Source organism: Musca vetustissima, unplaced genomic scaffold (genome assembly GCF_032173495.1).
Source record: "Musca vetustissima isolate MV318-11 ecotype Yass unplaced genomic scaffold, APGP_CSIRO_Mvet_v1 utg1319, whole genome shotgun sequence".
NCBI lineage: Eukaryota > Metazoa > Arthropoda > Insecta > Diptera > Muscidae > Musca > Musca vetustissima.
Genome location: NW_026884577.1, coordinates 165152 through 191749, shown reverse-complemented (window position 1 = coordinate 191749; position 26598 = coordinate 165152). Strand labels below are relative to the sequence as shown.

General features: G+C 37.0%; 9 protein-coding genes across 9 annotated transcripts in view; 7 read left to right on the top strand and 2 right to left on the bottom strand.

The window, feature by feature from the left end:
- Positions 1 to 26598, top strand: part of LOC133331572 (E3 ubiquitin-protein ligase Nedd-4) — a 307165-nt gene that overhangs the window by 256281 nt on the left and 24286 nt on the right. The window lies entirely within an intron of this gene.
- The window catches only part of LOC133331575 (MICOS complex subunit MIC13 homolog QIL1), a 267176-nt gene that overhangs the window by 224699 nt on the left and 15879 nt on the right, over positions 1 to 26598 (top strand). The window lies entirely within an intron of this gene.
- Positions 502 to 1294, top strand: LOC133331579 (brachyurin-like). The gene has a single exon (XM_061539963.1). The coding sequence runs from the start codon at positions 507 to 509 to the stop codon at positions 1290 to 1292; it is 786 nt and encodes a 261-aa protein (XP_061395947.1). The 5' UTR covers positions 502 to 506; the 3' UTR covers positions 1293 to 1294.
- LOC133331546 (chymotrypsin BI) lies at positions 3697 to 7204 on the top strand. The gene is made up of 4 exons (XM_061539932.1): positions 3697 to 4067; positions 4174 to 4349; positions 6101 to 6740; positions 7183 to 7204. Exons 1-4 carry the CDS (start codon positions 3697 to 3699, stop codon positions 7202 to 7204), a joined length of 1209 nt encoding a protein of 402 aa, XP_061395916.1.
- LOC133331545 (protein tantalus) lies at positions 9047 to 9906 on the bottom strand. The gene is made up of 2 exons (XM_061539930.1): positions 9895 to 9906; positions 9047 to 9832 (listed from the first exon to the last, which is right to left on the bottom strand). Exons 1-2 carry the CDS (start codon positions 9904 to 9906, stop codon positions 9047 to 9049), a joined length of 798 nt encoding a protein of 265 aa, XP_061395914.1.
- Positions 13220 to 14116, top strand: LOC133331578 (serine protease 1-like). Its single transcript, XM_061539962.1, has 2 exons — positions 13220 to 13739; positions 13804 to 14116. The coding sequence occupies exons 1-2, from the start codon at positions 13220 to 13222 to the stop codon at positions 14103 to 14105; spliced, it is 822 nt and encodes a 273-aa protein (XP_061395946.1). The 3' UTR covers positions 14106 to 14116.
- LOC133331580 (serine protease 1-like) lies at positions 16002 to 16894 on the bottom strand. Its single transcript, XM_061539964.1, has 2 exons — positions 16629 to 16894; positions 16002 to 16566 (listed from the first exon to the last, which is right to left on the bottom strand). The coding sequence occupies exons 1-2, from the start codon at positions 16889 to 16891 to the stop codon at positions 16002 to 16004; spliced, it is 828 nt and encodes a 275-aa protein (XP_061395948.1). The 5' UTR covers positions 16892 to 16894.
- LOC133331577 (serine protease 1-like) lies at positions 17389 to 18292 on the top strand. The gene is made up of 2 exons (XM_061539961.1): positions 17389 to 17656; positions 17718 to 18292. The coding sequence occupies exons 1-2, from the start codon at positions 17394 to 17396 to the stop codon at positions 18280 to 18282; spliced, it is 828 nt and encodes a 275-aa protein (XP_061395945.1). The 5' UTR covers positions 17389 to 17393; the 3' UTR covers positions 18283 to 18292.
- LOC133331544 (serine protease 1-like) lies at positions 22016 to 22902 on the top strand. The gene is made up of 2 exons (XM_061539929.1): positions 22016 to 22544; positions 22601 to 22902. Exons 1-2 carry the CDS (start codon positions 22016 to 22018, stop codon positions 22900 to 22902), a joined length of 831 nt encoding a protein of 276 aa, XP_061395913.1.

The following is a 26598-nucleotide window of genomic DNA, read 5'->3' as shown; positions in this document are numbered from 1 at the left end:
AGCGGAAACCACAGCCACAAAAAGGCTCAGAGCGATGAACGATTTCATTGCGAATAGAGTTGAAAAGTTGACTGATGTTGTGCTTCACCATGACAGGGGTTTTATAGGCCACTTTTTTTCTGTACAAGGCCATTAAAAAACGGTCACTCGGATTTGAGGCTTATCAGTACAAGAGGTCAGTAGGGTTTTCTGCTGATAATCTAACTTTTCGAACTATTAATTACTTGTGTTAGATTAATTATCGATTGGAAGCATATTTATGATGAGAGGTTTTTTGGGGGAAAAGCCATACTGATTTCATTCTAAATTTTCGACACTGATTTCTAGATAAGATAATGAATTCCGGTATTTTCGGGAAATATAATTTTGAAAATTTTTGATCGATTATAAAAACCCTATGACTGAGAACCACAACATCAGTCAACTCTTTCAGTGCATCCACAATGAAATCGTTCATCGCTCTGAGTCTGCTTGTGGCCGTCGTGTCGGCTGGCATTGTGCCACCAATGGAGCCAAAACTCCCCTTGCTGCCCCTCATGCCCATGGAAGAATTGGAGGGACGCATTACCAATGGTGAATTGGCACAGGCTGGACAATTCCCCTATCAAGTCGGCTTGAGTTTGGACTTCGGTAACCAAGGCTTCTGGTGTGGTGGTACCCTGATTTCGGATCGTTGGATTTTAACCGCTGCCCATTGTACCGATGGTGCTGATGGTATCACCGTTTATTTGGGCGCCATTGATGTTCGCAATGCCAATGAAAAGGGTCAGCAACGGATCTATTCCTCCAAAAAATATATTATTGTTCACGAACAATGGGATAACGAAACCATGGCTAATGACATCTCCTTGGTCAAATTGCCGGTGCCCATTGAGTTCAATGATCGCATCCAACCTGCTGTTCTGCCTAAAATGAATGGTCAGTATTCCAGCTATGAAGGTGATATGGTTTGGGCCTCAGGCTGGGGTCGTGACAGCGATGCAGCCACTAGCATCTCTCAATTTTTGCGTTACATTGAAGTTCCCGTTATGAAACAAAGCACCTGCAAAACCTACTATTTGGGTTCCGTTACCGATGAGATGATCTGCATCAGCACCAAGGGTAAAAAGTCAACCTGTAATGGTGATTCTGGCGGTCCATTGGTATACAAGCAGAATGGCGAGAATGTTGTTATTGGTGCCACCTCCTTTGGCATTCGGTTGGGTTGTGAAAAGGGCTGGCCAGGAGTATTCACTCGTGTCACTTCCTATTTGGATTGGATCGAAGAGAAATCGGGTGTTGTCAATAAATAAATGATTTTGAATGTTATGTCAATAAAAGAAATGTGATTTAAAAAAATTTTAAAAAATATATAGATTTTGATTTAAAAGGTTTTTGAATTATTATTATTTTTTTTTTTTTTGGGTTATCCGAACTTTTGGGTTATCCGAATTTATAACTATCCTACACCACACTTTGCACCAAATCAATATTTGTCCGATTGACATAAAATTTTGTACAGCGTATCAAAATTGAGCCTAGAATTACGTGCATTAAATTCTCTTGAAAATTTTTCAGATTTAGATATAGCTCTCACATATATTACCGTCGGATTTTACGAAATTTTGCATAGCCCAAAGAATTAAGCCTTGAATAACGTATTTTAAGTTTCTTTGAAATCGATTCAGATTTAGCTGTAGCTTCCATATATATGTTTGATTTTAGCCGTTTGTCTGATTGCCACGAAATTTATTAAATCAGCATAGCTCCATATATATTTTCGAATTAAGCCTAGAATTTTTGATGTATGTTGTATGTTTATATATAGTTATATTTTAAGAAATCCGTTTGTCCGATTGCAGAATAAAGCCTATTTAGCTGTAGCTTCCATATATATGTTCGTCCGATTTTGGGTAAATGGTGCGCTAAATACTCAACGTTTGTCCGATCGGTACGAAATTTGGTATAGCCTACTAAATTGAGCTTAGAATGATGGGTATTAAATTTTGTAGGAATCGTATCAGATTCGGATATAGCTCCCATATATATTTTCGTCCGATTTTATACAAATGTTGCCCCAAGGACCCAACGTTTGTTCGATTGCAACGAAATTTTGCATACTCTACTAAATTGAAGTCAGGATGGTGTGTATCAAATTAAGGATTTATATATAGCTCCCACATATATTTTAAGTAAGTGGTGACCCAACGTTTGTCCGATTGCAACGAAATTTTGCATAGCCTAAAGAATTAAGCCTAGAATGACGTATTTTAAGTTTAATTGAAATCGGTTCAGATTTAGCTGTAGCCTCCATATATATGTTCGTCCGATTTTAGGTAAATGGTTCGCTAAATATTCAACGTTGGTCCAATCGGTATGAAATTTGGTATAGCCTACTAAATTGAGGTTAGGATGATGTGTATTAAATTTTGTAGGAATCGTATCAGATTCGGATATAGCTTCCATATATATTTTCTTCCGATTTTATATAAATGGTGCCCCCAAAAACCCAACGTTTGTCCGATTGCAGGGAAATTTTACAAAGTCTACTAAATTGAAGTCAGGATGGTGTGTATTAAATTTTGTGAAAATCGGTTGAGATTTAGATATTGCTCCCATATCTGAATTCTTGCAAATAATTAAGTCTTGAATTTAAAATCAATACCTCCCCCCTTCACTAGGGGTATGAAGCAACCTAATTGCTTGGATTAACTGATAAATTCCCCTTTCAAATAGCGATCAATTATGTGCTTGCCACAAAAAACCGCAAAGCTGCATTAATTCGAAATTAAATTCGAGAGAGGCAGGGTGGAGGGTGGCGTTTGGGTGATTTTAGGGTTTCTGGTGAGAAAAATGCCATAGTTTTTCTCACACAATAACTTAATGGGCCAGGCCGCCAGACAAACACGCAAAATAGCATGAAAACGCCACAGAGGTGCTGGCCGATCCAATTCGCTGTTGGTGGTCAGGTAAATAACAATAGACACGACAACGCACGAATTCGCATATTATGTATGACTGAATGAATGGACGAGCATTGCTGGCACACAGACCCACATAGCTCAAGGCACATGCACGCACACACACACACACACAGACTTGGATAGATATGGGCCTTTGGAGGCATGGATGGTTGGTTGATTGTCTGTAGATGATGCAACCTGTCGAACTGCACTGAACTGAATTTTTTCTGTTTGATTTCTTCGCCAAATGTAATGGGAAAAAGTCGCAGATAATTAAGAAAGCTAGTGGACAGCGAGACCCGCTCTGCCTGCCTGCCACACCATTACAACTAATACCCCCAACTATGGCTGTCCGAAATAATCATGGCTCCTAAATCAGTGTTTGGAATTTTATAAAAGCAAATGCCGCAACCGGACTGGGCTTTAGTTTGGCGAGAAGCGCGCGTGCCTAACAATTATTAAGTTATCAGCTGGCAGCCAGATCGACAAGCCACAATAACAAAAAATTAAATTAAAAAAAGTGAAATAGTGGCAAAAACAAAATCTTATAATGGAAAATATCAGAACTGAAATAAAATGTAGAAAAAAATCAAAATGAGACAAGATATTTGAAAAAATAAAAATTAAAGAATTAAAAAAAAATACTTAAAAAAATATTAAAAATTACCGAAAATAATATTGAAAAAAAAATAACCCAATAATTTGTTTCAAAAAAAAAAAAAATTCAAAAAGATATTCAAAAATTCTCAAAAAAATGACAAAGTGTTACCACCTCTTGATCCAACTCCTCATACCTACGATATTGTGGAAAACTGTTTTATCGCTGGATTGGAATAAAGTGAAACCCATGTATTTGGTGGCAATGAATCCGAAACCCAGCAACTCATCAATGCACGATGCCAATGATGATGAACCCTTGGTCTTAAATTTAGAAACTGAACCGATGCCCGACAATGACATTACCAAAGAAGCAATGAATCGCATATTTGGCGGCAACGAAGCTGACAAATCAAGTTTCCCCTATCAAATCGGGTTCCTGCTGCAAAGGCCAAAGGGTCTGTACTGGTGTGGTGGATCATTGATATCGCATGAATATGTCCTCACTGCTGCCCATTGTGTTGATATGTAGGTGTCTGGAAATTTTCTAAAAGAAATTTTGAAGGATGTGAAAATAATTTATTTGTTTGTTGTTGTTGTTTTGTTTTTCTGTTTCATCGCATTATCATGACAGGGCCTCCCGTGCCTTGGTCTTTTTGGGTGCCCATGACATTAAAAATCCCGATGAACCTGGCCAGCTGCGCATGATGGTCTATCATCGTGATTTCTATATATTCCCCACGTGGAATCCGCGCAAGCTAAAGGATGACATTGCTATTGTAAGGCTGCCGAAATCGGTTAGCTATAATGGTAGGTTCCAAAAACATAGCAATTAAATAAAAATTTATATAATTATATATTTAAACTTAAAAAATCTTAAAAAAAATTGAAATGTCAACCCTTAAAAATGTTCTGGAATACTTTTTTTTGTGTTTGTTCCCGTACTGCAAGAATCTACTAATTTTTACTATTTTTTCCGATATCATAAAGGAAAAAATGTTATAGTTGTAAAAAAATTTACATTCTTGCAGGTTCTGGAACAGACCATTTACTGGTAACAATCTTAAACAAAAATCCTTGACATTTTTTTCTAAACTAACAAAAAATACTTTCAAAAAAATCTGGGTCTTAATTATTAAAAAAATTAACCTTAATTTGATTAAAAAAACAAAAACAATCTTGATTTTTTTAGTATATAATTTCATTTTTAAACCAGTGAGCGGAGCAGTATAGTCGGACGGGCCGACCATATGATACCCTACACAACTACCACAAAAAGAAAACTTTCTGCGGTTCTATATTCTGAGCCTGGGCAATATTTCGTGATATTTGCACCCTTGCAATTTCTAACCCCGACATATTTCCCAAAATTTTTTCTTGACGTGAATTTTTACGCCATAAAAAAATTGGTCGCTTTAGGTTTTGGTTAATTTGACCCTCGGAATATTGACCGATCATCATCTAAACAGCCGGTCTAATTATTTAAGCCATAAAAAAAATTGGTCACTTTAGTTTTTGGTTGATTTGACCCTCGGAATATTGGCCGATCATCATCTAAACAGCCGCTCTAAGTATTTGGTCAGATTCAACTCACCTTGTAAAATATGTGATGTTCTGCATTTAATTGCCTCTAGAGCGACTAGAAAATCTGACAAAATTAAAATGTTCGGTGCATTGCACCCCCTGAATGAAATGTCAACTTCACCGAAAACTATATGCGTCGTCCTTGAGCATAATCGAAACTACGTGTACAATTTCAAAGCGATCAGCATTTCCGTCCTCTAATGGAGTAATAGTAATACTATGCACATAGTCACCACCTTTACCTAATTACGTATAACTCCCACATCAGAGTAAAGTCATATCATTGCTATCAATTTGAAGGTCAACAACTCCTACTATCAACTTCTGGGGTCTATGTCCTTCAGGGGTAAATATATATGCCCAAGAATAACAAAATTGTAATTTTTCACACAAAAGTCAGGGTCCATTTGACCAGCTAAATATTGACCGATCTTTATCAAAACAGGCATGTTTATTCTTTGGCCCGATACCCTTCTCCATGTAAAATTTCAAGATGTTCGGACCATAACTGCGGCCTCTGGAGCAACCAGAAAACCCTACAAAAATAAAGTATTTGGTCCATTTCATTCCCTAATTAACCGATTTTTACCAAAAACAATTGGGATCTTCATTGACCAGAACCCATCCTACATGCAAAATTTCGTGAAGATTGGTCCATAACTGTGCCCTGTATCGTGTTTACAAATTATATGGACAGACGGACGGACACACATGTCTAGATCGACTCAACTAGTCGAGATATGACGATCGGTATACATAAAGGTGGGTCTAGGACCAATATTTCGCGGCGTTACAAACTTTTGGGGCTGCACAAAGCTATATATTACCCTGACAACATAGTTGTGTAGGGCATACATAGTCATACACATACACACCTTTAAAAAAATATTTTTAAAAACTACACGCCTTTTTATAAGCATTTTTATACATAATTGATTAAAAAATAAAAAATCCACTAAAATTTCTCTTTGTTTTAGAAAGAATTCAACCAATACAGCTGCCCAAACGTGATTACGAATATCGAACTTTTGAAGATAAACTGGGTGTAGCATCGGGTTGGGGACGCTATGCCGCAGGCGTGCATGCCATAAGCAACGTTTTGCGTTATGTTCAACTGAGAATTGTCAACGGGCGGACATGTAAAAACAACTTCCCGCTGTCATATCGATCGACAAATATTTGTACCAGTGGTCGTTATCAAAAATCCACTTGTAATGGTGATTCCGGAGGTCCATTGGTGTTACAGCGACGAACATCCAGGAAGCGTGTCCTTGTCGGCATTACTTCGTTTGGTAGTATTTTCGGTTGTGATCGTGGTTATCCGGCGGCATTTACCAAAGTTGCTTCCTATTTGGATTGGATTGTTGATATTACGGGCATCGATCCGAGTTTAGATGTGGCGGATGCAATTCGTTTGCAAAAAACACCGTCGAAGCAGCACTACTATCACAGCAAACACAATAAATATCGAAAACCAAAGAAGCCACCACCACCGCCAAATGACAGTATTGACATCGATGACGAATCGGAGGAGATCGGTGTGATTAACACATCGAATCCTAAATATCCCGATGCTGAGCTATTTGCATTACATTTAAGTCAAACGAAACCGGCGAGGTCATATATTTTTAAGAAGAAGTCATAACATGAATAGGTCTTAACAAAATTAAAAAATAAAAACAATTGAAATCTTGTACAAAAGTTAAATGGAAAAAAACAATGTTGAAAAATAAATAAATTAAAACAAGCTAATGAATTTAAAATTAATTTCTTAAAGATAAAATTTTTTTTTTTTAAAATCTAGGCTTAAAAATAAAAATAAAATCTACTTCATTTAGAAAAATACTATGTAACAGAATACTTTAAACAAACCACGCCTTTAAAAAAGTCCTTGAAAAAATGTTTTAAAAAAACGCATTGAAAAAATATTTAAAAAAAATCCACTCCTTGAAAAAAGTATTTTTAAACCAGTGAGCGGAGCAGTGTAGTCGGACAGGGCCGACCCTACACAACTACCACGGAACTCTAACTTTCTGATTTTTATTTATATTCGTTATAGTTGGACCCTTTTGCCCGATTAGAGGTCAACAGCACCTCTTCCTTACACTGACATATTTTCGCAATATTTCTAATATTCACTATACCCCTTCTAATTACTTGTCCAGATTCCCTTCACCGTGGGTTTTGTTGTAGCAGCCCTATTGCTTTTACACAATGGGCTGAGGTGACAGACGTTGGCCGAGAAATACTCGGGTCGTTTCGGATCGTAGACCCCTCTGTCGTGGAAACGCCGTGGGTTTTGTTGTGATGTTCGGCTCATAGCCTATAGACCGACTCGTAAAAACAATTTAAAAAATTTATTTTTCGGTTCGCTCTTGGTTCCGCTCTTGGTCTCTTGGGTCTATGTCATCCACGAGAATACAAATTTTTTAATTGTTCACACAAAAGTCCGGGTCCGTTCGACCTTCTAAATATTGACCGATCTTTATCAAAACAGGCATGCTTATTCTTTTCAGACAAAAATAAAGTTGTTAGTCCATTTCATCCCCTAAATATTGACCGACTTTTACCAAAAACAATAGGGGTCTTCATTGGCCAGAACCCATCCATAACTGTGGCCTGTATCGTGTTTATAATTATAATGGACAGACACACATGTCTAGATCGACTCAGCTAGTCGTGATATAACGATCGGTATACTTAAAGGTGGGTCTAGGACCAATATTTCGCGGCGTTACAAACTCTTGGGCCGCACAATGCTATAATACCCTGACAACATAGTTGTGTAGGGTATAAAAATCCAAGCCTTGAAAAATTTATTTTTAAAAATTCACGCCTTGAAAAAATATATTTAAAAAATCCAAGCCTTGAAAAATTTTGTTTTTAAAAATTCACGCCTTGAAAAAAATATTTTCAAAAAATCCAAGCCTTGAACAATTTATTTTTAAAAACCCACGCCTTGAAAAAAAATATTTTTAAAAAATCCAAGCCTTGAACAATTTATTTTTAAAAAATCCGCGCTTATTTTTAAAAAATCCCAGCCTTGAAAAATATTTCTTTAAAAAATCCAAGCCTTGAAAAATATTTCTTTAAAAAATCCGCGCCTTGAAAAAAAATATTTTTAAAAATCCAAGCCTTTAAAAAATATATTTTCAAAAAATCCAAGCCCAGAAAAAGTATTTCTAAGAAATAAATCCACACCTAGAAAAAGTATTTCTAAGAAATAAATCCAAGTCTTAAAAAAATATTTTTAAAAAATCCACGCCTTTATTTAAAAAAATCTAACGACATGTTTATATGTCAATGGTGGTGAAATTGTTTTGAAAATATTTGTTGTATTTTCATTACAATTTAGAACCTGTTTTGTTTGTTTAAAATAAATCATTGTACACTAACACTGTGGTTATGCTTCGTACATAATAAGGTGTACTTTTTTAACAGTAGGTCTTTTTATGACAATAAAACTTTTACTAGTCACAATTTTTTATTTTTATTGTCATCATTTTTGTTATTTTTTTAATGATCTTTTCTAGTTCAACATTTTGTAATAGGTGTCCATTGTAACTTAGACAATGTGAAACGTAATGTCACAAGATATTACTCGTTATAACATATTTGTCTATGGCTTGGATTTTGTAAAAATATTTTTTGTTTAGTTTTTTGGTATTAAGACCTTTTCCAGGTGTTATGGCATTGGGTTTCTCAGCCTCCACATAATAAAGGAAACAATATCCTTACAATTTGTTTTGCTTGATAAATATGTCTAGAAATTTATTTCTTGCTTTTTTTCTAAAAATATATTGGTAGCAAATTTACGAATTAAAAATTCGAAAAAAATCCCCATTTATCTGGGTGTCTGTAAAACTAAAATATGAAACAATTGAAACGATATAATAATTTTTCAATAATATGATATACGAATTTTAGGGTAAAAATTGAGTTGTTTGTAAAAATGTGGGTGAAGTTATTGAATGATGAGCCATTAAATTAGTACTACATGCATTAACAGAATTTGTTATTGTTGCTGTTGTTGGTAGTGTGGTTAGTGGTGTTGGTATTGTTGTTGTGGTTGGTATGGGCATTGCGTCCATTTCAGTCTCTATATTCTCATCAGAAATATCCTCCATTGTTTCAGTTATTTTCCCCTGAGGAGGAGTTGAATTACCTTTTTTCTTCTCACCCTCTTCATCTTGCTCTTCCATGCTGTTATTGAGCTTCTCCAAAAACTCTTCCAAGGAGATTTTTTTCAACGACAAACGACGACCAAAGGTTTTCTTAATTTTCGCACGTCGTTTTTTAATTAAAGCTTTGTTGAAAACAAAACCGTCACTACATGTCAGGACACGTCTTAATTTGCGGGTGCCAATAAAACGAACCTGTCCACTCTCAGCATCATCATCATCATCGGCATTTCCCCCCGCTGAGGTTGGCTCCTCGAAAATTGTTTCCAGGCTGGCAGGTCTGAATTTTGTGAGCTTCTTATTTAAATAGATCTTCTTTATTTCGGCAGGTTTCAAACTGGCAAAGTCTTTGTTTAGGGAACTATTGTGTCGCGAAGGTTTCATAATGGTACGTCGCTTAATACTGTTGAGATTGTTTTCCTTGGAGCTTCTAGAGGGCAGTTGGCGTCTTTCGGCAAAGGTGCCGCCACCAGCAATACTGCTACGACGAAGTCGTGTATTTCGACTACGTCCCGTTGGGTCGTCTTGCTGGCCATCCAGTGCATCATTATTATTTGGCCAATCTTCGACGTCCTCATCACCATTACTACAATCAAGATCATCTGTTACCTTTTGACAGCTGTAGGAAGTAGAGGCCAACTGCTCGCCACTGCAAATCAGCGCCATTTTCGTTACTTCTTCAGGAGTTTGCATCAAATTGGGTGTACTGCAACAAAAACATGAATCTCATAAATATCATGCTTTGGCCTGGAAAATTCTGCCTAATACTTACCAATTCTCGTCAAGATAACTTCCGTTATTTTGTTTAAAATTAATTTTTGCAATTCCACAAACAATTCCTTCCATCATACATAGTCTTTAGTTTTGTTCTTCTTCTTTTTCTTTGCTTTGCATTTGTTTGGGAGAGCTAGAGATGGCATTCGCAAAGTAAACACCTGTTCGATAACATATGTTATCGATTGTGTGACATATGTTATATCAGGGTGCAACAAATTTAAGGGTGGTTCACGTAATGCGAATAATGCAGTAAAACAATTTACAGTCAAGTACGCTTATAACGCACATAGCAAACACATTTCCTCTCTAAAATATGTTTCCTACTATAAAAAGACGGGGAATTTGAAAAATACTGGACTTGATTTTTTAAAAAATATTCTAGATAGCTTGACCGAACTTTTGTCCAGGTAACGATTGTGTCGAGATGGTTTCCTGGTGGCATGCCTTCCAATACCTTTCAGATAGCTTTCGTCGAAGGTGCTTCGAAGTCGCGTACTTCGACTCCCTGCGTCCTCCTGGCTATGCTTTAAAACATTGACGATTGGCGGCATATTTTTACTTCTTCCTATAAAATAGGTTATATTTGGTTGTTGTTGTTGTAGCAGCCCTATTGCTTTTACACAATGGGCTATATTTGGTCTGTCGAGGAAACGACAGAGGGCTCTGTTCGCGTACTGAAAGAATCTACTAGATTTTACTATTTTCTTTGATATCATAAAGGAAAATTCGTTACCGTAGTAAAAAGTAGATTCTTGTAATACGGGAACAGACCAATTGAAAGTAACTCTATGACTGGAATACACCACAAAAAAATACCAATATTTATCAAGATGATTTTCGTTATTTTGTTTAAAATTAATTTTTGCAAAACCACAAGGTTAGGTTAGGGATATACGGCTGTTAATAACAACCGTCCACTCGGAGACTATGTCCATTGTGATCATCCTTTTATATTACCTGTAAAGAAAAGAAAAATAGAGAGTGGATGAGCAAGGAGAATAGATAGTGAGGGAAGAAGAGCGGAAGAGAGGTTATTTTAGCCGTGTCAAATGTTTGACAAAGCCTAGGATCTGGTTTGGGTCTATTTTAGAGAAGAAGACTAGATTATCAATTTCATATCGGTCTGTTTATGTCTTCTGCTAATCAGCGATGAACACTTACAGAGGATGTGTTCAATTGTTTCCAGTTCCTCTTCGTCCTCACATAGACGACAGTAATCCTCTCCACTGGAGTCCCACTTCGAAGTGAGAGATCTAATCTCCCTCTTATTCTGTGTCAGCAGCGAAGACGTTCTTCTACGAGAGAATTCAGACAAGATAGATTTTGAGATTCTGCAAGCAGGTTCTCTTAGCCATCTGTTGCCGACTACATCCCAGTAGAACGCACGGATTCTGCCAATGAAATAGCCGATGGGAGGTTTCACAGATCTCCCAATCGGAAGATTGGACGACGGCTATCGCATTCCCTTCAATGTTACTATGTCCTGGAACCCAACATAAACCAACTATCTGTCGTATATCAATCAAAGCGGACTTGGAATCATGAACTGCTTTTGAGTTTATGGTATGCGACTTCACCGCTTTAAGGGCCGCCTGACTATCGACATATATAGTCGGTACCGTCAGAGATTGTTGAGTTTATATGAGATATATGTTCCTAATTCCCTACAGTAAACACCTGCGCCAGTGCCTTCCTCCATCTTAGACCCGTCTGTAAAGATTGACAGACCTGGCAGAGGTAAGGAGCCACTAGTCCAGGATTCCCTACTAGGAAATTCAACTTTGATGTCATTAAATTCCCTATGAGGGGGAACATAATCACTAATATAACTATTCCCCCTAAAGAGGCCATATCCTGGCGTTATGTTTAGGATCCCGGAGTCTCAGGGCACACCTGGCCGCCTGGAATTTAATCAGAATGTCCAAAGGTTGGAGATTCAAAATTGCGTTCAAGGCTGCCTTCTTAACGCTCCGATGATCAGGATTGAAGCCGATCGCTGTACTAAACTCAATTTTGTCAGCAGCATCTTTTTGTTAACCCCCTGCCAACAAACAAGGCAACCATATGTAAAAATGGGGAGGCCAATCGTCACATCCAACCAGTGTATGATCTCGGGTTTTATTCCCCAGCTCTTACCTATGGAATTCTTACATGTGTAGAGTGCCAGCTGTCCTTTCTTAGAGCGTTCCTCAACATTCCTATTCCACGTTAGATTGCGGTCAAGGATGGTGCCAAGATATTTTGCTTTATCAGAAAGGGTTGAAGTCACTCCTAGGACTTCACTAGGAATCTTGAGTTTCCTAGTGAAGAGCACCAGTTCTGTTTTAGTGGGCTTTACACCAAGACTTTGGCGCAAGCCCAATTAGACAGGGATGTCTGCAATTGTCATTAGAAACTTTAGTTGTGGTTTGAATTAAATTAGAGGCCACAGGTATGAAATTTTACACGAGTAAGGGAATCTGGCCAAAGAATAAGCATGATTGTTTTGTTGAAGATCGGTCAATATTGATGCGATTTGTGATTTTTCACACATAATTTTCCAAGTGGCTCCCACCATTAAATCTCTCAAATCTTTTGTTGGTCATTGAAAATAATGTTTTTTTTTAAATCCACGCCTGATATTGGACACCTTTTTTTAATCCCCTCCTATAACTATTTTAATTTATCCTTAATAAAAACAACAAAAAAAAAGAATGAACTTAAATTAAAATATAAATTAATTACTGCTAAAAAATCCAAATTTCCTAGAATTTATGGATAGTTTTGAGCCCCTAATCGATAAGATAGTTGGGAATTGCCAAAACTAATGTTGAACCTTCTGGTCGCGCGACCATTGTGTAAACACAAAAAAAAAACGGAGAAAATAAAATCAGATAAGCCTCGATGTTTGCGAATATTATCTGGTGAAAGAAGCTAATTCCGTTTCTTTTTTAATTATTTTGCATTTATTTTTGAACACACACTTAAGATACGAAAACACCACTTGTTGTGATTTCACACTTATCACATGGATTTCCCAATTGCAGGTGTCTGTGAAAAGTTCTTTAATGATAAGATTTGGCAATGGGTGGATATTGGGACGTCATTTAATATAAAATCAGACTTCTATGGCTCATTCGGAACAGTGATTTCAGCACCATGAAAGTATTCGTAGTTCTTTTTGCCTGTGTTTTGGCTTCGGCCTCGGCTGCCTCCATTTTCGACACCCCTGTCGTGCCACGCGACTTGATTGTCGAAGATGCCATTGAGGGTCGCATCACCAATGGCCAGAAGGCTACTGCCGGTCAATTCCCCTATCAAGTTGGTTTGTCATTGAAGACCAGTTCCGGTTCTTTCTGGTGTGGTGGTTCCTTGATTGGCAACACCTGGGTTTTGACTGCTGCCCATTGTACTGATGGCGTTACCTCCGCCACCGTCTACTTGGGTTCGACCACTCGTACTGTTGCCACCGTCACCCACACTGTTAGTTCCAGTGCCATCAACCAACACACCGGTTACAATTCCAAAACATTGGCCAATGACATCTCTTTGATTAAGATCCCCGCCGTTACCTATACCTCTCAAATCAAATCGATTAAATTGCCCTCCGTTTCATCTTCCTATTCGACTTATGCTGGCAGTTACGCCATTGCCTCCGGCTGGGGTCGTACCTCTGATAGTAAGTACACCAAAACAATTTTGAATTTCAAAAATAAATATTAAATGTGCAAATTTCTTTACAGCCGGTTCCGTTTCCACCTACTTGAACTATGCCCGTCTCCAAGTCATTACCAACAGCGTTTGCTCCTCCACCTATGGTTCCTCTGTTGTCACCTCCAACACCATTTGCGTTTCCACTCCCAAGGGTACCTCTACCTGCCAAGGTGATTCTGGCGGCCCCTTGGCTTTGGAATCTTCGGATATTTTGATTGGTGTCACCTCCTTCGTGTCCTCGGCCGGTTGCGCTTCCGGTGCCCCAGCTGGCTTCGTCCGTGTCACTAGCTATTTGGATTGGATCAAATCCAAGACTGGCATTTCTTACTAAATATTTGAAAGGCTATTGATTTGATGTTTTAATAAAATAAAAATTAATTAAACATTTGAAAAAACAACTGAACATCTGATTTTTTTTAATTGGGACAAGGGATTTAAAAAGCAAATATACTGAAAAAAAGATATTTGTGAAAAATCGTAAAGTTTTTAAAATGAAAAACCAGTAAGGAAAGTAGTTAAATCGGACTGGGTCGACTATATGATACCCTTCACCACTTTGAGTATATTGTACATATGCATGCATTAGGAGTTTGGTGCAACATTTGTGTACAATCGGACAAATATATATGTATTTGTGGGAACTATATCGAAATCTGAATCGATTTTTCCGAAACTTACCACACATCATTCTAAACTCTATTCAGTATGCTATGCCAAATTTCGTGCAAATCGAAGGATATAAAGGAACTTTGGTGCACTATTTACCTAAAATCGGACGAAAATACATATGGGAGCTATATCGAAATCTGAATCGATTTTTCCGAAACTTACCACACATCATTCTAGACTCAATTCAGTAAGCTATGCCGAATTTCGTGCACATCGAAGAATATAAAGGGATTTTGGTGCACTATTTACCTAAAATCGGACGAAAATACATATGGGAGCTATATCGAAATCTGAATCGATTTTTCCGAAACTTACCACACATCATTCTAGACTCAATTCAGTAAGCTATGCCGAATTTCGTGCAAATCTAAGGATATATAGGGACTTTGGTGCACTATTTACCTAAAATCGGACGAAAATATATATGGGAGCTATATCTAAATCTGAACCGATTTTCAGGAAATTTAACACACGTCGTTCTAGACTTAATCTAATACGCTATGCCAAATTTCATGCAAATCGAAAGATATATAGGGACTTTGGTACACTATTTACCTAAAATCGGACGAAAATATATATGGGAGCTATAGCTAAAAATTGAACCGATTTTCAGGAAATTTAACACACGTCGTTCTAGACTTAATCTAGTACGCTATGCCAAATTTCATGCAAATCGAAAGATATATAGGGACTTTGGTACACTATTTACCTAAAATCGGACGAAAATATATATGGGAGCTATATCTAAATCTGAACCGATTTTCACGAAATTTTAAACACATCGTTCTAGACTTAATTCAGAATACTATGCCAAATTTCGTGCAAATCGAAGTATATATAGGGACTTTGGTACACTATATACCTAAAATCGGACGAAAATATATATGGGAGCTATATCTAAATCTGAACCGATTTTCAGGAAATTTAACACACGTCGTTCTAGACTTAATTCAGTACGCTATGCCAAATTTCATGCAAATCGAAAGATATATAGGGACTTTGGTACACCATTTACTTTTAATCGGACGAAAATATATATGACAGCTATATCTAAATCTGAACCGATTTTTCCCAATTTCAATAGGGTTCGTCCTTGGGCCAAATAAATGAGCGGTGCCAAATTTTATTCAATTCGAATAAAAAATGCCGCCTGTACTTTTGTACAATTTAACATGGACAGACGGACGGACGGACATGCATAAGTCGACTTAAAAAGTGATTCTATGCATATTCTCAAAAGGAACCATGTGTCTATCTCATTTCCTTTTGCCTGTTACAGACATATACACAAAGACATAATACCCTTACCACAGTGTGGTGAAGGGTATAAAAAATAGTTTTAAAAAAAAAATCCACGACAATTCTGGCACTGATAAATATTTTTGAAAAATCCATCCGGCATTGAAAAATATTTAACAAAAAAATCCACGCCTATTTTAGGCAGCGACAAAAATATTAAAAAAATAAGCCATGCTTCTCGTTAGCCTTCGTATCCGAGAAAAACAAATTGAAGTTCTTTTAAATCGCTCGAAGTTTATTCAATTTTCTCATAATTCATTTAGTAGGCAATGCCAGTGTTCTCCTTGATCCAGTCCAAATAGCTGGTGACACGGACGAAACCAGCTGGGGCACCAGATTGGCAACCAGCCGACGAAACGAAAGAGGTGACACCAATCAACTTGCCAGAGTTAACCAAAGCCAATGGGCCGCCAGAATCACCACTGCAGGTCGAGGTACCGCTGGGAGTGGCAGTGCAAATGTTCTTGGAGGTGATGATCAAGCTACCATAGGTATTGGCACAGACACTGTTGGTGATGACTTCCATGGGGGCATATTGCAATTTGGAGGCAACAGCGGTGGCAGAGTCAGAGACCAAACCCCAACCAGAGGCAATGGCCATATCACCGGCATAGGTGGAGTAGGACGAAGAGATGGCGGGCAATTCAATTTTCTTGATGTAGGCGGTGTAGGTGACCGAGGGGATCTTGATCAAGGAAATGTCGTTTCTCAAGACAATGGAGTTGTAGCCGGAATGTTGACGGAATTCGCTGCTGGCAACAGTGTAAGTGACCTTGGGGCTGGTACGGACAGTGGCGCCCAAATAGACGGTGGCAGAGGAGGCACTAAAAGAAAAGAAAATTTGATAGAGTGAAGTTTAAATTTTGGTAGAAGTTATTTAACTTACCCGCTGGTGCAGTGAGCAGCAGTCAAAACCCAATTGTTGTCAATCAAGGAACCACCACACCACCAGCCACCGCTGGGGCTGGAGAAGCTCAAACCAACCTGATAGGGGAATTGACCTTCAGCAGCTTCCTTGCCATTGGTAATGCGACCCTCAGCATTGATGGTCACTGGCAATTGACGAGGATGAATAAAATTCTGTTCAGGCAGGATAGTTCCAGCCGAAACGGTGGCCAAGGCCAAGGCGAGTACAACAAACACTTTCATAATGACTGTCCACTAAACAAAGAGACTTATAACATTATTTGACAATTGTGGACATATTTATACCAAAGATGGCCAGGTTGGCTTGCATTGTTATCATCGATAGAAAGAAATTTGTTATCACAAAAAGAAGGTATTAATAGCCCGACCCGACCATTTGATGGGTTTATCCAGGCACACGACAATTTCTATTGTGGGAAATTTTCCTTTATGTACTATCAACTTTCCAACTGATAACAATTTGCACTTCTCGAAGTTATTCGAAGCAAGTTCCACTATCAGTTAACACTATGCACAAAGTACACTTATTAAGGGACTATATCTTTGGATTTACCATTCACTGACGACAAAATTAACCTGATTTTCCGTGACAAAAAATATCCCTGATAACTGCTGCCTTGCGATAAAATAAAAACAATAATAATAATTTATTTGTTTGTTTATTTTTCGGATGGTATAAATATGCCCGCAATAGCCTGAACAGGCCATCTGCTTAGTAGACATCATGAAAGTGTTCGTTGTTCTTGCCTTGGCTATTGCCACAGCTTCAGCTGGAACTATCCTGCCTGAAGGTAAATTTATGCAACCCCGTTTCTTGCCAGAGATCCTTGAAGTTGAGGGTCGCATTACCAATGGCAAGGATGCTGCCGAAGGTCAATTTCCCTATCAGGTTGGTTTGAGCTTCTCTAGCCCCAGCGGTGGCTGGTGGTGTGGTGGTTCTTTGATTGACAACAATTGGGTTTTGACTGCTGCCCACTGTACCAATGGGTAAGTTGTAGGAATTTCTCTCGAAATTCAAACACACTAACAAATTCCCTAATACTTTTAGTGCCTCCTCTGCCACCGTCTATTTGGGCGCCACTGTCCGTACCAGCCCCAAGGTCACCTACACTGTTGCCAGCAGTGAATTCCGTCAACATTCCGGCTACAACTCCATTGTCTTGAGAAACGACATCTCCTTGATCAAAATCCCCTCGGTCACCTACACCGCCTACATCAAGAAAATCGAATTGCCAGCCATCTCTTCGTCCTACTCCACCTATGCCGGTGATATGGCCATTGCCTCTGGTTGGGGTTTGGTCTCTGACTCTGCCACCGCTGTTGCCTCCAAATTGCAATATGCCCCCATGGAAGTCATCACCAACAGTGTCTGTGCCAATACCTATGGTAGCTTGATCATCACCTCCAAGAACATTTGCACTGCCACTCCCAGCGGTACCTCGACCTGCAGTGGTGATTCTGGCGGCCCATTGGCTTTGGTTAACTCTGGCAAATTGATTGGTGTCACCTCTTTCGTTTCGTCGGCTGGTTGCCAATCTGGTGCCCCAGCTGGTTTCGTCCGTGTCACCAGCTATTTGGACTGGATCAAGGAGAACACTGGCATTGCCTACTAAATGGATTTTGAGATATTTTACAAATAAATTGATGTGAAAATAATATAATTTTTTTATTTTATTTTTTAAGAATTTCTTTTGATTTCCAGGGGGTCGTAAAAAAATATTTTAAAAACTAGATTCGTTTGAAAAAAAAATATTTTTAGAAAATCCACGCCATATGTTGGTCAAATACATAATAAGAAAATCCACGTCGATAACTGTTTGTTAAAAAAATATATATTTTTTAAGTGTTTCTACCAAAAACTGACAACTAAAAGAAATATTTCGAAAAAAGTGATTATTTATACTCTTTCGAGTCGAGCTTAATGATCTAAGTTTTGCAATGAAAAGGAAAGCCAGGAGAAGAACCTACGTACCCACCATTATGCGACGCGTTTTCCCGTTGGTTAAGCGGCTCATCAGACATATTGGGCTATGTGGCTTTACAAAGGTCGTATGTTGATAACTTGTATTTATTCCGCCCTGATGCGAAACTTGCATATGCGAATTATATTCAAATTTGGCAAAGCTCGACATTTGTCTTCAATTCTAGGAACAGTCCTTTTCAAAGCAGATTTTTGTTGTAGCGACGGATAATTAATCCACACACCTACAATTGCGCAACCGTTTTTGGAAGTGTGTTGATGGCTTAGAACGTTAAGTGGTCTGATAACATTTGTGTTGCTCCGAGGACCGAAGTTCGAGCCCTAGCCGTGCTCAGCTGAAATAATTTTTGTTATTTGAATTTTTCCTTGTAAGGGCAGTGATCATTTGAAAGTAATCTTTAAAGTGATTATTTATACTCTTTCGAGTCGAGCTTAATGATCTAAGTTTTGCAATGAAAAGGAAAGCCAAAAATATTTAAAAAACCTTGGAATACATATAGTTAGAAATATAAATATGAATGTGTTCTAGCTATTCCCGAATATTAATTGGCCATCTAATGCCAAATAGATTAGATTAATTTTCAATTACCAAAAAACCAATGCAAAATCGAAAAAATGGCACTCGTCTTTAGCCATATTTATTTGATGATCTATATAAGATTTTTTGCAATACACATTCCTATTATTATTGATTGTTATTGATATTTAATCTTATCAGTTGCAGAATTTCCCAATATATTAAAAAAAATAACTACAGAAATATTTCAAGAAAAATAATGAAAATATTTTTTTCAAGGACTAACAGCAGGCATGGATTTTTTAAATATATATTTTCAGTGCCTGATGTAGGCGGTGATTTTTTTCAAGATATATTTTCAGTGCCTAAAATAGGCGTAGATTCTTTTAATTTTTGTACTTATTTTTCCAGTAATTAATTTAAACGTGGATTTTTTTTTAATTATTTTTCCAGTATTTAATTTAAACGTGGATTTTTATACCCTACACAACTATGTTGTCAGGATATTATAGCTTTGTGCAGGCACAAGAGTTTGTAACGCCGCGAAATATTGGTCCTAGACCCCCCTTTAAGTGTACCGATTGTCATATCTCGACTAGCTGAGTCGATCTAGACATGTGTGTCCGTCCGTCCATCTGTCCATTATAATTTGTAAACACTTACAGGCCACCGTTATGAACTAATCTTCACGAAATTTTGCATTTAGGATGGGTTCGGCCCAATGAAGACCCCCATAGTTTTTGGTAATGATCGTTTAATATTTAGGGGATGAAACGGACCAAATACTAAATTTTTGTCGGTTTTTCTGGTCGTTCCAGAGACCGCAATTATGGCCCAAACATCTCATCCAAACAATTTTTACATGGAGAAGGGGGATTGGGCCAAAGAATAAGCATGCCTATCGGTCAATATTTAGCGGGTCAGGGTCCATTTGACTTTTGTGTGAAAAATGACAAAATTATTCCTGAAGGACATAGAGCCGAGAAGTTGATAGTATATCCAAAAGGAGTTGTTGACCTTTAAATTGATGCCAATTATATTGACGTATGTACTCCGATGCGGGAATTACACTTAAATATTTACGGGTGCTTACATATTCAGATATTATTTAGTAACCCATTACCCCACCAGAGGGCGGAAATACAGCGCTGATCGCTTTGAAATGTTCCATGAAATGTTCGTCGAAGTTGTGTAGGGTATCATATGGTCGGCCCGTCCGACTATACTGTTCGCTCACTGGGTTTTAATAATTTTTTCTGCCACCAATAACACCATGGATTTTAAAATCCATTCTTTCAGCCACTCAAATTTGGAAATGGGTAGGGTGAAATAAGATTGACCCGGTCATTTTTTTTTAACATATGACGTCCTACTATTTTCCCCACATTTGTATACCCTTCACCACTCTGTGGTACAGGGTATTATGTGCATATGTTTGTAACAGGCAAAAAGAAACGAGATAGACACATGGTTCCTTTTGAGAATAAGCATAGAATCACTTTTTAAGTCGATTTATGCATGTCCGTCAGTCTGTCTGTCCATGTTAAATTGTAAAAAAGTTCAGGTCGCATTTTTGACTCGAATTGAATGAAATTTGACACAGTTCATTTATTTGGCCCAAGGACAAACCCTATTAAAATTGAGAAAATTTGGTTCAGATTTAGATATAGCTCCCATATAATTTTTCGTCCGATTTTATGTAAATGGTGCACCAAAGTCCCCATATCTCTATATCTGATCAAAATTTAGTATAAGTTTCAGAATGACATGTTTAATTTCATGTTAATGGTCCTTCAAAAATGCGACGTCTGTAAGGATTCCATCTGTTGAATATACCCAACGTAGTGAAGGGTATCATATAGTCGGCCCCTTCCAACTTTACTACTTACCTTATTGGATTTATTCAAATTATGTATTTTATTTGCGATAGTGTAAACACTTAGCTCATTTAACATTTAAGTATTTGAAATTAACGGCCACTTATGTAAATAATCTGTAAATAGTACCATAAAATTACACCTCTGAATATAATACACTTTTATACAACCAATACTAGATTAGAATCTCGCTTCTCAAATGTAGTACCTAAGCAAACCAAAATTTCAATAAAATCGCTACACTCCGAGTCTGGACTCTCCGATTCTAATTCGTTTAGCGAACACTGAAGGCTTAAGATCATTAACCACGCTGGCCTAAGTTGATGGGCTCAGATCATAAGCTGGAAGTAGTTCCTAAACAAGGAGTAAAAGCATTATTTTAAATCTTGTTGTTCCGGATGAAGCCATAACAGCTCTCCACGAGCGTGCATTATTGACGCCCAACATGAAGTCTGCTCCATTGAAACCCAAAGTGAAGCGTTCTTTATTGGCACCCAACGTGGGGCCCGCTTTATTGGCACACAACGCACGAGCTTCTCTAAGATATATTTTCAGTGCCTAAAGTAGGTGTAGATTTTTTTAATTTTTTTTTAAATTATAAATTTTTCCACCAATAACGCCATGGATTTTAAAAACCAATCTTTCAGCCACTCACAATTGGAAAAGGGTAGGGTGAAATAAGATTGGCCCGGTCAATTTTTTTTTTTTTTTTGAAAAAAAAACAAATGACGTCCAATTATTTTCCCCACATTTTTATATTAGACATTAGTCTGCCACCACCACCACCTATCTTATCATTGTCAATTTTCCAATCAGAATTTCAATATCTTTTTCATGATTTTAATTCTTATGCCAATACTACGCAATGGATTTTCGAACATTACCCTTTGGCTGTGTTCTATATAAAATTTATTAAACGGCCAATTGGCATTTTAGTATCAAACGAATTCTGCAGCTGGTGGGGACGTAATATGAAGAAAAGTATAATTTTATTGTTAAGCCTAGTGGGCTGTGTTTTGGCAGCACCACCCAAAGCGGAACCCATCCCTTTGATGGATGCCAAAATGGGTGACAGCGACATCTTGGGAGGACGCATAACAAATGGCTTTCCCGCTGTTGAAGATCAATTTCCCTGGCAAGTGGGACTATCGCTGCAAAAAAGTCTCCTTTCCTCTTCGTGGTGTGGTGGTTCTTTGATTGGTAAAAATTGGGTCTTGACTGCTGCCCATTGTACGTCGGGTGCCAAATTTGTGACTGTCTATTTGGGCAGCACTGTTCGCACCAGTCCCAAGGTTAGCTATACAGTTGATGCTACAGATATTTTCCAACACAGCGGTTATAATTCCCAAATTTTGGCGAACGACATTTCCCTGATCAGAATACCCTCAGTGTCATTCAGCAGTTCCATACAACCCGTTCAATTGCCTGCCATTTCATCATCCTATTCCACTTATGGTGGCGAGTATGCCATTGCTTCGGGTTGGGGTCGTACATCGGATGGTATGTAGTTTGCAAATATTGAATTTTTTTAATTTAATTTTCTTCGAAATTTCCAGATTCAACGGTTTCGCCAAATTTGAATTATGTCCCATTGAAAATCATTTCCAACACTTTGTGTGCTGCCACCTATGGCAGCTCTGTGGTAACATCGAACACCATTTGTGTGGCAACCACAGGTGGTACCTCCACCTGCCAAGGTGACTCCGGTGGTCCATTGGTTTTGGAATCGAATCAAGTGTTGGTCGGTGTGACCTCTTTTGTTGCTGCTGCTGGCTGTGCCGAAGGTTATCCATCCGGATTTGTACGTGTCACAAGCTATTTGCAATGGATAAAGGCCATTACTGGCATTTCATACTAATTAAAAATGTTAAATGAAATTTCGAAACCACTTGTAACAGTATTTTAATAGAAGAAGTTTTTGATTTTATGGTTGTTTTATTTCTAACATTTAATAAGAGGAGGTATTAAAAAAATATATATTTTTTTAAAATATCCACGCCTACAATTTGATTTTAGGAAATAATTTATGAAAATCCACACCAATGATGGTTGCCTAAAAATTATTTTAAAAAATCGAATCTAAATTGTATAAAAAATAATTTAAAAAAAACGCACCACAAAATTATTTTAAATTATATAAAAAATAACTCCAAAAAATCCATTAAAAAAATTCGCACCACAAAATAATTTTTGAAACACAAAATATTTTAAAATACTTCGCATGTCCATTCTATATTTTCTTGTAATATATTGGGCAATTTGTTTGCCATTGATAAGATTAAATTGAAGGAAATACCAATAAATATATAAATAATATATAAGATAGATCATAAATATGGCTAAAGACGAGTGCCACTGTTTTGATTTTTTCTACGAGTGTTTTATGATTAAAAAAAAACACCTTAAACCTTATCTATTTTTTGTCATTTGATGGCCAATTAATCAGCCCAATCATCAAAAATAATTCCGTGCGGATTTTTTTTATTTTCCCTGTTTCCCAATCGTAAAGAAAATTCCGCGCGGAATTAAAAGGAAAAGGAGAAAAAGTAGGCATCATAAGAAAGTTCGATTTGTGTTTTTCCTCTCAAAAATATCTCACAAACAAAATCTAAGGGAGATACAAATGTAAGTATGGTTTTTCAAATATAAATCGAAATATATATAAAAATAAATTAATTTTTTGTAGGTCGAAGACAAATAAAACCCAATTGCAGCATTTCGTGTCAGTTTTGAAATTACATCCTGACATTTCACGTGGAATTTATAAAGGGAGCAAAAAGTCTCTTATTCTGTTCTGAAAAAAAAACCGAAAATGAACTCAATTCTATGGGACCACCTAATAAGAGCACCATTCATTCTTCAAAATTACTTAAAATATGTTTGGGCTGACCAAAAAAATATATGTAATGCAAAAAGCTGCACAGAATTTGAAATACAAAACAGGAACATGGGGGTTACTCTGTATTGCGTTGCGAAAGCTAAATGCGTTAATATACAATTTAGTACTCTGTATCGCTCACGCAAACGCATTCGCAAATTAAATCGAAAATAGGGCAACGCTGGCACCACAAAGTAAAAACAATAACGAAGCATGACAAAAGGAAACGTCAAAAAATTTTAAATAAAAACATATTGTTATGTAGTACGAGTGCTTTTTTTTTAACAAAAATGATTAACGAATTAAAAAAAGAATTTTAAGTGATCAATCAAATATACTCTCCCAAAGTAAACACGGGTATGAAAATAGAAGTACAAATTATGTGACAAACGTTTTAAAATATTTAATTTTAGTAAATTTATGCAAAATTTTCGTCTCAATAAAGATGCGTTAATGTATCTGGTAGACGCTATCAAAAATGTCCTCGTCGCTCTAAATAGATCCACAGCAATTCCAACTCCAATAAAAGTGGCCGCTGCTTTGAAGTTGTTTCGACAAGGTGGTTATCAACACCAACCTTTAAATATGCACACATATGTGGTCTGTTCCCGTACTGCAAGAATCTACTCGATTTTACTATTTTCTTCGATATCATAAAGGAAAATTTGTTATCGTAGTAAAAAGTAGTAGATTCTTGCAGTACGGAAACAGACCTGTAGTTTCACATTTTATATAAAAATATAAAACATTACTTTTTTTCAACCAGCGACATCTCTTACAGAAGGTCCATTTGAATTAAGGTCATAATCCAGTTTTGTCTACAAATTGTTGGCGCGTTGTTTCACATTTGAACTCTGCAGCTGTCCCTTTGCCAAACCGCTGTATTGCGCCATAAAATCTACTAAAGTTGGAACTGGCGATGCTGAGATTGCAACACTGTGCCTTTTTTGGCTTTCAACTAAAATAAATATTAATTTAGATATAAATAAAACCTTTAATTGTGCTTACTTACATGTTTTGCTTCATTTGCGTTTGCTATTTTGTTAACGCAAGATATTTGCGTTTAACGAACGAGTTTGACATGCGTTTTCGTATTACAGATTGCGGTGATGCCACATTTGCGTAAAGTAGATGCGAAAGAGGATACGAAAACGAATTAGAGAGTACCTATTACACGATGCGACGCAATTTTTCTTACGCATCGCAATACAGAGTAAAAGTACATTTATATATACGATTTTAAATCGACTCGATTAACGAAATCCAGAAATACACCCTAATTGTTTACACATACCCTTAATCATGATCTAAATGCCGATCAGCTGATGTTTGTTAGTATACATACAAAATTATTAATTTGCGCCAAAAATATATGTTTGCAATTTGAAAAAGAAGAGAAGAATTACCACAATGGAAATGTTTTTGCAATACTGTGATCGTTTGGAAAGTAAAAAAAAACACCTAAAAACACAAAAATTCTTTAATTAATTTTTATTTTCTTTTGATCTGTCATTTTTGTATTTGTCAGCCGTTAAATTTAAAAACAAACGGCATGTAAAAACAGTAGCAAATTTTGGTACATTGTGAGAGAGTTGTATTTTTTCGTACAAAAAGAACCCAAATATTGCAATATTACTAAAATGAAAACCCGTGTTGCATCTCAGTAGTATCATGATTTCGATCATGATTTAAAATAAATCCTGCTGCACCATGATTTAAATTTCTGTGGTAAATCATGGTAAATTTAGCCTGATTAAGAAAATAAACCCTGATTCAGCCTTTAATCACGATTAAATGTTATATGTAAATTCGCTTTAACCCCCCAGGGGCGGTCCAAACAAAGGGGCAAAAATTATCAAGCACCGAAGAAGCTATCTATAATCTTACTGAAATTAAATCGTCTGTAGAGGGTGTTGCAGTAAACTCTGTTCTTATTGACGATGATGAAGAGACGCAGCGAATGTTTAAGTACTGCCTGTGAAGAAACATGATCAAATGAACATCTTAATGGAGTCAGCCAATCGGCGATGAAAAAGACGAAGCAAAAATTGGGAGATCTTCAGAAAAAACATTATCAAGAAATGAAAAAATCCAAAGAAAATGAACTGGATGAAATAAAGCGCCATAACATTCTGATGGAGAAGTTACGAATACGGGAGTTAGAGTACAATTTGGCAAAAACAAACCTACAATTGAAACAACTTAATTGATGAATTTCCTCTAACTAAATAATAAGACTCATGTGTGATATGAATTCTTTAACTTTTTTTCAAAAAAAGTACAAATTTGTATATTAATTTTAAGTTTTAATAAAATAAAGTAAACTACTTTAATGGGTTGTGTTCTGGTATAAGTTATACAAATCTTGTCTTGTCCAATTTTCTCTCTCAGGTTTTGGGCAGCTGCAAGATATTGGTTAGGAGCATGATGCAATAATAAGGTATCAAAACATTCGTTTTTGTCTCGATCATCTGTCAATTTTTTCCATATAATTTTTCATTGCACATCGAATTCAAGTAGAAATTACGCACTTTGACAGTTAATCAAGGCATCTGCTGCTCCAAATGGTCTACCTATTCATTGTGCCATGGTTAGGAGTAGGGTTACATGGGGACGTCTCTCTTCTGGTGTTTCTGTATTCATATATTATGCAAAACACAACAGACATTCATGATT

Bases quoted from the DNA above. Each gene is read 5' to 3' on its own strand.
- LOC133331579 (XM_061539963.1), top strand. From the start codon at position 507: ATGGAGCCAAAACTCCCCTTGCTGCCCCTCATGCCCATGGAAGAATTG.
- LOC133331546 (XM_061539932.1), top strand. From the start codon at position 3,697: ATGACAAAGTGTTACCACCTCTTGATCCAACTCCTCATACCTACGATA. The intron at 4,068-4,173 runs GTAGGTGTCTGG...TTATCATGACAG, and splicing joins GCTGCCCATTGTGTTGATAT to GGCCTCCCGTGCCTTGGTCT. The intron at 4,350-6,100 runs GTAGGTTCCAAA...TCTTTGTTTTAG, and splicing joins GAAATCGGTTAGCTATAATG to AAAGAATTCAACCAATACAG.
- LOC133331578 (XM_061539962.1), top strand. From the start codon at position 13,220: ATGAAAGTATTCGTAGTTCTTTTTGCCTGTGTTTTGGCTTCGGCCTCG. The intron at 13,740-13,803 runs GTAAGTACACCA...ATTTCTTTACAG, and splicing joins CTGGGGTCGTACCTCTGATA to CCGGTTCCGTTTCCACCTAC.
- LOC133331580 (XM_061539964.1), bottom strand. From the start codon at position 16,891: ATGAAAGTGTTTGTTGTACTCGCCTTGGCCTTGGCCACCGTTTCGGCT. The intron at 16,567-16,628 runs GTAAGTTAAATA...CTTTTCTTTTAG, and splicing joins GCTGCTCACTGCACCAGCGG to TGCCTCCTCTGCCACCGTCT.
- LOC133331577 (XM_061539961.1), top strand. From the start codon at position 17,394: ATGAAAGTGTTCGTTGTTCTTGCCTTGGCTATTGCCACAGCTTCAGCT. The intron at 17,657-17,717 runs GTAAGTTGTAGG...TAATACTTTTAG, and splicing joins GCTGCCCACTGTACCAATGG to TGCCTCCTCTGCCACCGTCT.
- LOC133331544 (XM_061539929.1), top strand. From the start codon at position 22,016: ATGAAGAAAAGTATAATTTTATTGTTAAGCCTAGTGGGCTGTGTTTTG. The intron at 22,545-22,600 runs GTATGTAGTTTG...CGAAATTTCCAG, and splicing joins TTGGGGTCGTACATCGGATG to ATTCAACGGTTTCGCCAAAT.